At 44.2% G+C, this 12610-nt stretch overlaps 1 protein-coding gene across 7 annotated transcripts in view; it reads right to left on the bottom strand.

The window, feature by feature from the left end:
* Positions 1-12610, bottom strand: part of vps13d (vacuolar protein sorting 13 homolog D) — a 268286-nt gene that overhangs the window by 163420 nt on the left and 92256 nt on the right. For all 7 annotated transcript variants that reach the window (XM_033628067.2, XM_078170383.1, XM_078170380.1 and 4 more), the window contains 3 exons: positions 7556-7686; positions 7352-7406; positions 6404-6580 (listed from right to left, as the gene is read on the bottom strand). In XM_033628067.2, coding sequence (XP_033483958.1) covers positions 6404-6580; positions 7352-7406; positions 7556-7686 — 363 coding nt within the window. The remainder of the gene's footprint in view (positions 1-6403; positions 6581-7351; positions 7407-7555; positions 7687-12610) is intronic.

The raw sequence follows: 12610 nt of genomic DNA, 5'->3' as shown, positions 1-12610 counted from the left end.
GGTGACGTCACCACCAGCTATCTCCACCAACTCCACTTGTGGCTGAAGGGTTACTGTCTAAGCAGAAATGTTTCCTTAGCGGACAACTTTCCCACCTTCCTGGGCAGACCTCGGTTGTTTGGCAGGGGCGGCCTGCATCCTAATCAAGAAGGATCACAGCTCTTATCAATTAATATCAATCTGCTTGTGAAGTCCTGTCACCCACCTCAGCTTAACTGACAGTACACACATCCAACTGTATGCACTCACCCACGTTCTCTCCCCCCTCACTTCTGGACGCTATTAGTGACCACAGCGCCCCCTGCCAGCTTCCTGTGGCAGTACCACTTTCACTGGTCCTCCCCTCACAACCTATTAATTGTCAAGGCTCACTGATTTCTGTTATCACTAACCCAAGATCAAATAAAAGGGTCTCTATTTATAGACCAGCCCCAAATTATAACAATCTGATCTGCATTAAGCCTACATTTATTCATCCCAGCTCATCCATGGTCGTCACCCCAGGTGTCTTTTCTTTTCTTTTACCAGCCCCGATATTGGAACCCCCTAAGCTTGCACTGTTAAACCCTGCTTTGTTTAAGGCCAGAAAAGGCCTGGGGATCTTACATCTAAAAATTAGAAGTCTCTGCAGACAATTAGAACATCTAAAGATTCTTGTACAACAGTCTGACCCTGATATTTAGGTTTTGACTGAATCCTGGCTTAAGAAAAGTATTCCTGACTCTGAGGTTTCCCTCCAAAATTATAATCTTTATAGAATCAACAGGATTGGCAGAGGAGGTGGTGTTGCTGTATTTGTCAGATCTAGCTTCCCTGTCTCGATTCTGAGTGCTGTTTCTATGCCCCACTGTTTTGAATTTATTATTCTGAAAATTAATTCATCTCATGATAAGTCATTTAATCTTGCCGGCTTATCCGGCATCCACTCCCTCTTCTACTACCTCTGCCTCTCCTCATTTCACTCTTCAGACTGTTACTCCCTCTACTGTTAGGAAGGCACTACAGTCCATCGATTGTAGGTCAGCAACTGGGAAGGACAAACTAGATCCTTATTTTTAAAGCTCTGTGCCCCTTTTATTACAGAACAGCTTACTTATCTTTTAAACTCCCACTGCATAAAGGCGGTGATAAAAATGATTTAAATAATTATCGACCGATTTTCAAACTACCCTGCCTTGCTAAAATACTGGAACCTCTTGTAAATGAGCAGTTCAAATTGTTTCTCTCAGAAATTCGGTGTTGAGTCCAAATCAATCTGGCTTTAGAGCCCAACATAGTACTATCACTGCTTCTACCATGGTTTTAAATGATGTTATTTCTGATATTGATAAGTGGAAACACTGTGCTGCACTTTTTATTGATCATTCCAAAGCGTTTGACACTGTTGACCATACATCGTTGACATCGACATGCCGTTGGGCATCAGGACCCAGGATGGTCAAAATATTGAAAGGGTTCCAGAATATAAATATCTTGGTATATGGCTGGATCAAAAACTCACTTTTAAGCATCATATCCCCACACTTGTTACAAAGCTGCATCAGAATAAAGCAATGATCCTCTGAATTCAAATAAAGGTTGAATTGAATGATCCGTCGTCATGGTCTCCGGGTCCACTGCTTCGCCAATGATATCCAGCTCCTCATCTCCACCAAGACAATCTCCACTGCCACCCACTCAGCCCTGACAAACTGCACCACCGAAATAAAATCCTGGCTTCAAACCAACTTCCTTAAATTAAACTGCGACAAATCTGAAATGATCATCACTGGACCAAAAGCCAAATACACCCATAACTTCACCCTCGACATCAACGGCTCATTTTTGATCAATTCCTCTCCTTCGACTAGCACATTAAACACATCACCAAAACTGCCTCCTTTCACCTCAAGAACATCGCCCACCTCCGTCCATCTCTCTCCTCCTCAGCTGCAGAAACCCTCATCACCTCCTGTCTGGACTACTGCAACAGTCTACTCTATGGCTCATCTTCAAAAACCCTCAATAAGCTCCAGTGTATCCAGAACTCTGCTGCTCGGCTACTCACCCCCTCTCCCACTAGGGATCACATCAGCCCATTCTCCATAAGCTCCACTAGCCCCCCATCCCCCAGAAACCAACTTCAAAATCCTCCTCATAAGATACAAAGCCCTCAATAACAATGCCCCACCCTACCTGTCTGACCCCCCGGCCGAGTTAAATGACTCCCGACCGGTGGTCTTAACATCACACATTATGAAGACCCTGGAGCACCTGGTCCTCCGTTTCCTGGAGTCAGAGGTCACTGATGCTGTGGACCCCCTCCAGTTTGCCTATCAGGAGCACATGGGAGTGGAAGATGCGGTTCTTTACAGTAGTAGGGCCTACACCTACTTGGAGGAGCCGGGATGTTGTGTGAGGATCCTTTTCCTTGACTTTTCAAGTGTGTTTAATACTATCCAGCCCCCCATACTGTGAGACCGGTTGGAGGGGATGGGAGCAGATCACATCCTGACCTCTTGGATAACAGACTACCTGACAGAGCAGCCTCAGTATGTCGGGCTTAGAAGCTGTATCTCTGGGATGGTCAAGAGCAGCACTGGTGCTCCACAGGGAACTGTTTTAGCACCGTTCCTGTTCACACTCTACACAGCGGACTTTAAAGGGGCAATAAGCGAAATCGTTTCACCGCTAGGTTCGCTGTTGTGCACTGCCCGTAGAGCAAAACAACAAAGTGTGTCATGAGCCACTCCTCCTTCTACCTCTGCTCCCCCCCCGCCTTGTCTGTGCCGGCGAGTACCGCAGCATCTCCACGGACTACCACATCCAGACGGTCCTGGTGTTTCTTCCGCAGGCTCCGCTTCACTCAGCTGCCCGATAAACCCGCTGCTTCTTCCCACATTAACCTGAATAACAAACCAGGGCTCGGTGCTCCGGTTGGATCCAAACTAGCTGGGAACCTAGCGGAGGCTAACTGGCTGTGCTGGCAGCTGAGTGAAGTGGAGCATGAGGAGGAAGCACCGGTTAGCCCCCACTTTAACTGCAGGCAGATTCACTCGCCACAGGGGCGAGGAAATAAAACCTAAACAGCCAACTTAGTTTGGCTTAGTTTAGCAGTTAGCGATGTCTTTCACTCACTCTCAGTCTCTGCTGTGTTTAGCTATTTCCCTGCTTTCCTGTTAGAGTTAGCACTACTCGGCTGCCACGCTAACACTCTAACTCCAACTGAGCCGGGAGCCAGGAGCCGGGCTCACGGTCTCACCGAGAAGAGTTGGAACATTAGCATGGCAGCCGACTAGTGCTAACGTCCCTACGCTTCTCCGCCAGGCTCAATGAGTCCGAGCCGAGAAGCGCGGGGACGTTAGCATTAGTACTAGTTGGCTGCCATGCGAACGTTCCGGGAGCCTGCTTAAGCATGGGGACGTTAGCGTTAGCACTAGTCGGCTGCCATGCTAACGTTCCAACTCTTCTCCGTGAGACCCCGGCTACGGCTTACGGAGAAGAGAGGAATGTTAGCATTAGCTCCCAGAGTTAGCACTAGAGCTACTACGGCTACTGGAGTAACTTGCAGCTATGGAGCGCTTCTACCAGCTCTTCTGGTCACTGAGCCTCGCCTCCATTTCAGCAAATATATTGCATTTATTACAGGTACCATCATCATTGAAGTAGGCAGGGGAATAGCTAAACACAGCCGCCAGGCTGCCCGCCGGGCTACATTTTACAATGCTAATTGCAAATGTTAGCCGGGATGCCGGGCTACTCACCTAACACAACTGTAACGCCTGACCCATTGCTGGGACAGAGTCGCTAATAACTCAAGCTCCGGACATTAACCCATGCTACGATTGTAACATTAAGTTTAATTGAATCGACAAAGCGACATGTGCTTAACGTTACTGTAACACTAATTAAAACAGACATTTGACTTTATGTTGTACCTGTCCAGGAGAAGAAGAGCTAGCTCTGAGTCAGACTGTAGCCCCTTTAGCTCTTGCAGTGCTCTCCACCTTGGAAATGCATGGCCAATGTTAATCCGAGTTCTGTCCCTTTCTTTATCCAACAACTTCTTCGGCAACAACCGTTGTTTCTTTAGAGGTAATGTCAGATCCTGGTCGTCTTCAGGTGGACATTCCGCTCTCTGCCATTTCATTTCGAAAATACGCACTGCCATTGCTCACCGGCTGTAGCCTTTTATAAGGAGGAAGGGCCAAGGGCTCCGAGAGGAGGAGGGGGGGGATTCACATGAACGTACATGAATGCGCAGCCGGACCGGCTTGTAAACAATGGGCTGGAGATCAACACAGAGAGAGGGTGTGTGAGGTCATGCTATACTCCAGATGAAATTACACCTCGAGTTCTTCACATAGCAATTTTTTAATTCCTTCAATCTAGAAATAATGAATTTTGCTTATTGCTCCTTTAAGTACACCTCTGGGTCCTGCCACATACAAATATACTCTGACGATACAGCTATTGTGGCTTGTATCAGGAGCGATCAGGAGTGTGCTCGGCAAGAGACTGGACCCACTAAGAACTGTGGTGGAGAGGGGCACATTGAACAAACTGGAAGATATAATGGACAATAGCAGACACCCTCTCCACAGCCTCCTGGAGCAACAGAGGAGCAGCTGGAGCAGTCAGCTTATCTCACTGCATTGCAGAACAGAGCAGGGAGTACAGAGACCTTGTCGATGCCTTCAGGGAGTGGTGCAGTAAATGCTGTCTCCACCTGAACCCAGCCAAAACCAAAGAGATGGTGGTGGATTTCAGCAGAAAGAGGTCACCCCATCAACCAGTCTCCATACAGGGGGAAGACATTGAGGTGGTCCACACCTACAAACATCTGGGGGTCCTCTTGGATGATAAGCTGGACTGGTCCTCTGATGACCTCTACAGGAAGGGGTAGAGCTGCCTGTTCTTGCTGGGGACACTGAGGTCCTTTGATGTATGTGTGGAGATGTTGACCATGTTCTATCACACAGTGGTGGCCAGTGCACTTTTCTACGCTGCAGTGTGTTGAGGAAGCAGCTCGACAGACAAAAACATCAAGCGTTTGGACAAGCTGGTTTAAAAAGCTGGCTCAGTGCTTGGCAAGAGACTGGACCCACTAAGAACTGTGGTGGAGAGGGGCACATTGAACAAACTGGAAGATATAATGGACAATAGCAGACACCATCTCCACAGCCTCCTGGAGCAACAGAGGAGCAGCTGGAGCAGTTAGCTTATCTCACTGCATTGCAGAACAGAGCATTTCAGGAGATCCTTTGTCCCCACGGCATATGCCCCACTGACGCATATGTTCTCTGACACATAGGTCCACTAACATAATGTATATGTATAATGTAGCCTGGTCAAAGCTCAGGGTGGAAACTGTGGAGCATACGCAGAGCACTTATTGGGTTTTGGTCCGATTGACTGTTTACATGCAGGAGTAATTTGACTCCAAATGGCATTATCTGGTTGTGTAAGACAGATTTTAAGAAATTCAATTTAGTACAATGCCATGTTTACATGAGTTTTAAAAATCCAGTTTTAGTCAGACAGGAAATCGATTTTCTGAAATATTATGTAAGTGTCTTTAATAACATGATCTATGGCATGATTTCCTGCAGTGAATAATAAAGAAGGCATCCTGCCTTGTCTTTAATGATACCACTTCACTGAAATTTATTAAGGCTCAACTAAAAAAGAGTAGAGGTGCTAATTAACTAAGCAACAGCCATGTATTTAAGGAATGAGGCAACTGTTTAGACAATGATCTAATTAAATGGCTGTGGCTCAGGGGGTAGAGCTGGTCGTCCATTAATAGGAAGATCAGCGGTTTGATCTCCAGCTCCTCTGGTCCGCATGTTGAAGTATCCTTAGGCAAGATACTGAACCTCAAATTGGTGTATGAATGATTAACTGAGTAGCAAGTGGCACCTTGTCTGGTCACCTCAGGCAACAGTGTATGAATGTGCTTGTAAATGGGGGACTGTGACTAAGTAGTGTGAAAGTGCTTTGAGTGGTCAGCTCAGCAGGTGACAGTGGTTGCTTGGTTGCTGGTTGAGGAATAAGTATTCAGTCCCAGACGCCATTTAAAATCCCCATTGGGAATTACAGTTGAGGACTGTCATTTTGCACCTTACTTTGTGAGTTTCTATATCTGCACTGTTGCTCATGGATGCCTTATTTCTTAATTATTTAAATTTGTTTTACTTATTGAAATCTGTTGTGCGTTTGACTTTTAAAAAACTTATGGCACAGCTTGGTAGAAGGGCAAAAAAAAACAACCTCATTTCTTAAAAATGAAGAAATCTACAAGTACATGTTTACAGGAAACTGCAAACATTCTGTCTGTAAAAATGTCTGCCTACAGTGTGATATTTCTCCGGCCTTGCAATGCATACGTTCCAAAAAAGGGGCACCAAGTTTCATTACTCACCTGAGGTATGAACTCTTCCTTTATAGAAGAACTCGGTCACTTTTTTGATTGCTTGTGGGTTGTAGATGATGTTCAATGGACTGGTCTTCACTTCCAGTCTCCTCTCAAATTTACACCTCATGGGGTTACGCTCATAAATCATCTCAAACACTGGTGATGATGAGCACTCTGAGCATCCTGACAACACAAAAACAATGTTTGAATTTTTGTGCCAAATTTGAAAAAATTCACTCAAGGCGTTGAGATATCATGTTCATGAGAATGAGACAGACAAGGTCACAGTGGCCTTGACCTTTGATGTATGACCACCAAAAAAAAATCAGTTGAGTCCATGTGGACATTAGTGCCAAACCTGAAGAAATTCCTTCACTCTGTTCTTGAGATATCATGTTCACAAGAATGAGAGGAATGCAAGGTCACAGTGACCTTGACCTTTGACCACCAAAATCTAATCAGTTTATCCTCAAGTCCAAGTGAATTTGTGTGCCAAATCTGAAGATATTCCCTCAAGGTGTTCTTGGGATATCTCATTCAAGAGAATAAGACAGACAAGAACAAGACACCTTGAGTTTTGACCTATGACCAGCAAAAAACTATCTGTCCATCATTGAGTCCAAGTGGACATTTGTGCCAAATTTGAAGAAATTCACTTAAGTCATTCATGAGATATAACATTCACAAGGATGGGATGGATGGACAAATAGACGGAGCGACAGACGGACGGACAACCCGAAAACATGATGCTATTGCTGGCACTGAGGCATGAAGAGTTTATCTCTACTCAGTTTTAAACAGATGGGTACATTTCTGACAGCTTTAACAACTCAACGTGAAAAAGAATCTGAGGTAGTCAAAATGTCAAACTCAGAGAAAGCATTACTGAATATTGTTTGAATTGAAAAAGTTTTTTTTTAAGAGCAATTCTTAAAAAGAAAACAAAAATCTTACCCAAGGTACTGCTGGACTGGACGGATGGCTGGTTAATGGCAACGACAAGTTTGTCCTGCAACAAGTGGCACATGTGAAAAACAGGAGAAGCATGATAAAACATACAGTAGAAAACAATATAAATGTCATGTACTTGAGGAGCTGCAATTCACTTTTCCTCACATTATGGACTCTCTCTGCCCACCTCTGTCCATCACTGCTTACCATTTTGGGAGACACCAGGACAGGAAAGATGGTGCCCTGCGTAGTCAAGTCCCTCAGAAACAAACCACCCAGTTTCACAGACAACAGGGAGGACTCAGAGCGAGGGAGAGACTCCACAATCACCTTTACCCCTGTGGAAACATGCTCACAGTGAATTCAATGAAGGTAGCAACAACAACAACAACACATAACTTTCAACATATTGTACCGCAGTAGCCAGAACTATAATTATATTATTACTTTCATTAATGTTGTTGTAAGCTACTGTCATTACCGTCTGTCCTGCATCTCTCTCTCTCTCTCTCTCTCTGTCTCTTTCTGTCTCATTGTGTCATACAGATTACTGTTAATTTATTATGCTGATCTGTTCTGTACGACATCTATTGCTCGTCTGTCCGTCCTGGAAGAGGGATCCCTCCTCAGCTGCTCTTCCTGAGGTTTCTACCGTTTTTTTCTCCTGTTAAAGGGGTTTTTTGGGGAGTTTTTCCTTATCTGCTGTGAGGGTCCTAAGGACAGAGGGATGTGGTAAGCTGTAAAGCCCTGTGAGGCAAATTGTGATTTGTGATATTGGGCTTTATAAATAAAATTGAAGTGAAATTGAAATAACTTTAACTCAGTGGACTACTCATTTTCATCCATTCTCAAACCAGAAAACAGCTTATTACACTCGATAACTATGACACAATTTATATGATGATGAGGAATATGATTATCAACCAGTCAACCATCAGATGTACCAAGGTTATTTTTCCTTTCGGTATCTCTAGTTGCACTCGGACAGTTGTGGGCAACAGCACAAAATTTCAACAGCAGGAAGGTTATATGGCAGTACTGGATTTACAGGATTTTTGCATCAATCTGATAAAGACCCTTGATTTGTGAGGTGTTAAATTGACTAGATCATTTCTATGTGGGTAGTTTTCCTGTACACAGTCTCTCCGTATATTTTCAAAGATGTACTTTATCACTATATTTGTTGATATGGTTAAATAAAATTATCTATTACACCTATTGATGCACTTCAACATTGCAAAAAATTCCACACTTAAGACCATTGAGTCAGTTTTCTTTGTCCGAAATTGTTGCCTGTCTAAAAATAAATACTACATCACATTGTACCAATCACATTTGCACACCGAGTCTAAAACTTTCGTCCATCAAAAACACTTTCTGAACAGGTTCGAATTTCTGTGTTTTTCACATCCGTCAGAAGCCTTTAGAGAGCTGTTTTACCAAGAATCAGTAAAGAAAATGTAGCGGTGGGTAGGGATGGGTACCGAACTCCGGTACTGAACGAGCTCTGGGGCTACATTCTTCAAGACCACAGTATTGATAAGCTCTGACATTAACGGTTCTGCTATCGGTACTGGAGCAGTCGTGTTTTTCGTTTCTTTTTACAAGATAAACGTTATCTTGCATATTTATCTCACCAACTCCATCAATTATTCGTCATTGTATCATAATTTTCGCTATTCTCTCTGAAGACGAGAGGATCTGTGTCGCTCACCCCGGCTGTGTGTGAGTGGAGAGCAGGGGGGTGGGGCTGTTGTTCCAGTGACACACACACACACACACACACACACACACAAGACAGCGCATACACCAACTCAAGCTCATAGCCTACCATTAGATAGATAACGATGGCGGAGAGAGCCAAACGGTCAAAAGTGTGGCTTTACATTACAAGAGTTGATGCAGACACAGCGCGTTGTCACGAGTGTGACAAATGTTTTGCGTGTAAGGGCAGATACACTAGTAATTTGTCAAAACACCTTGCGAAAGTGCATCATATTCAGACAGAAAGCTGTACAGTGTTACCACAGTGTACAGTGTGGTAAAAACACGACTGCTCCTGTACCGATAACAGAACCGTCAAGGTCAGAGCTTATCAATACTGTGGTCTTGAAGAATGTAGCCCCGGGGCTCGTTCAGTACCAGAGTTCGGTACTCATCCCTAGTGACAACACTATTATTTTATGTATTTTACATTTCAAGTTGTACAAAGTAAAATGTTTTGTTAAAAAACTATTTTGTTGCATAATGAGAATTGAGAAAATAAAGCAATTTATGTTCTTAATTTGTTTTTTTCTTCCTCAAAAAATATCGATAAGAGTACCGTTAAAATACCAGATCGATAAGCAGTATCGGTAAGAGTAGTAGTACCGTTAAAAACTTAACGATACACATCCCTAGCGGTGGGACAAAGCTGCGACAAGACAAAGAGGAAGAATCATTTCATAACTCAGACAGCTCACTTTCAGTAGGTCAGATAGTAATATTCATGTGGATGATGATGAAGATGAGGATGTGGACAGCACACAGACAGAGAAAGAGCAAAAGTGTGGAGACAGAAAGGGAGGACATTAGGGGTGCGACATTTCATCGCATTCACAATAATACCAATATCATTTTTAATATGATATGACAAATTCATATAGTGATACTTGCAATTTAACGACTTGTTGACATACTGACATCCTACTGTTACCCACGGCAACAAAAGCATGGCTGAAATTATTAGTGACTTGGCAGTGGTTCCAAAAAGAGGAGCAGCTTCAGTAGGCTAGAATAAACTGTGACGTCCTGAATGTTTTATGAACAGCCCCAGACTTCTCAGACTCTTTTAGCGACTTACTGCTCAGAGGGAACTCATTCAGAGGCTCCTCTGGCAGCAGCACAGCGTCTCTCCCTCTCCTCTCTCACCATGCACACATGGGAGTGGGTCATAAATTTCATAAATAAATTTTGTAATAAACCTTTGGTGATGTAAGCCTACATGACGCTTGCAGCTTGACAAAAACTACATATGTGAATGTGCAATAGTTACGGTAGCATAACAGACATCGGTGACAGCGTGTCATCGGTCTGTATGTTGCACATGCTTCACTTAATCAGTCTGTGAGATTAATTAAATGACCGCAGCAGCACACGTGCAGTACAGCACTGTGATGCATGTGTGGAAGACAGAGCTGCTTGATTGTCAGGTGAGTGTTTGTTTACTAGTTTGTGTGTGAGGTGAATCATAGCGCATCACCATTTTTTTTGGCAGCTGTAGTCTATTTTGTGACATTGAGACAGTGCCTGGATGCAAGTGATGTTTTTTTAAAAATGCAGTGACAACATAGACATTTCATATACAAGGTGTATATAACGTGGACAAAGCGTCTCTTGCTCCTTCCCTCCATCTGTCTCTCTGTTGATGCTTTGTGCATTAATAAGATTAATAGCCTAAATAACTAAAAATAATTATAAATTATTTATTTATTTATAAATAAAATTGATTGATTGACATCTTTTTTCCAGCACTAGATTTATTTGAAAGGTCACGGAAAATCACTTTTTAACTCCCCCCGCAAAGATTTTTAATTGTTTCTAAATATAATGTATTTAGGCCTACTTGATACTTTTATTGTCATGCTATATTTTTGTGTCCTGTGCTGCAAAACTTTAAACCTCTGTAGGTCCAGTACAATGTGCCAAAAGTTGCATGTTATGCAGCTGTATATTTTCTTTTTTTTTTTAAATTTAAACTTCTATTTAGAACAAAATTGGAGCACAATTCTTTCATCACATCATAGTTACAAGCGTTCTATTTTTTTCCCATTTCTTTGTAGGTAAAGTGACAAAATATTCAAATACAGATAAAACATTTGTTATATGACTATGCCTTCAAAAAGTCTCAGGCTGTGCTTAGCAAAGGAGAATGGCTGACCCAAACTGGGGACATTGAGCGGTGGAAGGAGCACTTTGAGGACCTCCTGAACCCGACCATCACTTCCACCATGAACGAGGCAGAGCCTGAGGACTCGGGGGAACTCTTGCCCATATCCCTGGCAGAGGTTGCTGAGGTAGTTAAAAAGCTTCCCAGTGGCAGGGCGCCGGGTGTGGATGAGATTCGCCTTGAGATGCTGAAGGCTGTGGACACTGTTGGGCTGTCTTGGCTGACTCACCTTTTCAGTGTCGTATGGAGGTTGGGTACAGTGCTGTGTTGCAGACCGGGGTGGTGGTCCCCATTTATAAAAAAGAGGACCAGAGGGTGTGCTCCAACTATCAGGGTATCACATTGCTCAGCCTCCTTCAGGGGGAGCAATGCGGAGTCTGCCTGGCCATGGAACAGTGGACCAGCTCTTTACCCTTGCGAGGTTGCTGGAGGGGTCGTGGGAGTTTGCCCATCCAGTCTACATGTGCTTTGTGGACTTGGAGAAGGCTTATGACCGTGTCCCTTGGGGAATCTTGTGGGGGGTACTGTGGGAGTACAGGGTACCGGGCTCACTGCTATGAGCCATCTGGTCCCTTGTCACCGATCCTGTTTGTGATTTTCATGAACAGGATCTCAAGGCCCAGCCGGGGGAAGGAAAGGGTCTGGTTTGGGGACCTCAGAATTGCATCTCTGCTTTTAGCAGGTGATGTGGTTCTGTTGGCTTTATCACACCGTGACCTCCATTATGCACCGGGGCGGTTTGCAGCCAAGTATGAAGCGGTCAGGATGAGAGTTAACACTTCCAAATCTGAGGCCATGGTGCTCTGCCGGAAACCAGTGAATTGCCCTCTCTGTGTTGAGGGAGAGCTACTGCCTCAAGTGAAGGAGTTCAAGTATCCCGGGGTCTTGTTCACTGCAGTGATGCAGGTGATGCACCAGTCGTTATGGTGAAGAGGGAGCTGAGCCCGAAGGGGAAGCTTTCGACTTACTGGTCCATCCCCATCCCAACCCTCACCTATGGTCATGAGCCCTGGGTAGTGACCGGAAGAATGAGATTGCGGATGCAAGCGGCGGAAATTAGTAGGGGTGTAACTATCCGTCAATCTGGATATATCGATTTAATGATCAACGATCCAATCTAGGGCTGTCAATGAATATTCTAAATTCGAATTTAAATTCAAATTTGAAAAAAAAATGGACCTTCGAATCTGAAAATTGATATTCGATTGTGGGGAGAGAAAAAAAACACCACCGCAGCTGTCCTCTTTGCAAGTGGGCGTTGGCATCAGACGCGCATTTCTCCACGCTAGTCGACAAGCGGTTCTGCTCCCAGCTGTTGTCTCCGTCACCCGGCT

Source organism: Epinephelus lanceolatus, chromosome 8 (assembly GCF_041903045.1).
Source record: "Epinephelus lanceolatus isolate andai-2023 chromosome 8, ASM4190304v1, whole genome shotgun sequence".
Taxonomy (NCBI): Eukaryota; Metazoa; Chordata; class Actinopteri; order Perciformes; family Serranidae; genus Epinephelus; species Epinephelus lanceolatus.
The sequence above is the reverse complement of the archived record's forward strand: the minus strand, read 5'-3'. Positions and strand labels throughout refer to the sequence as shown.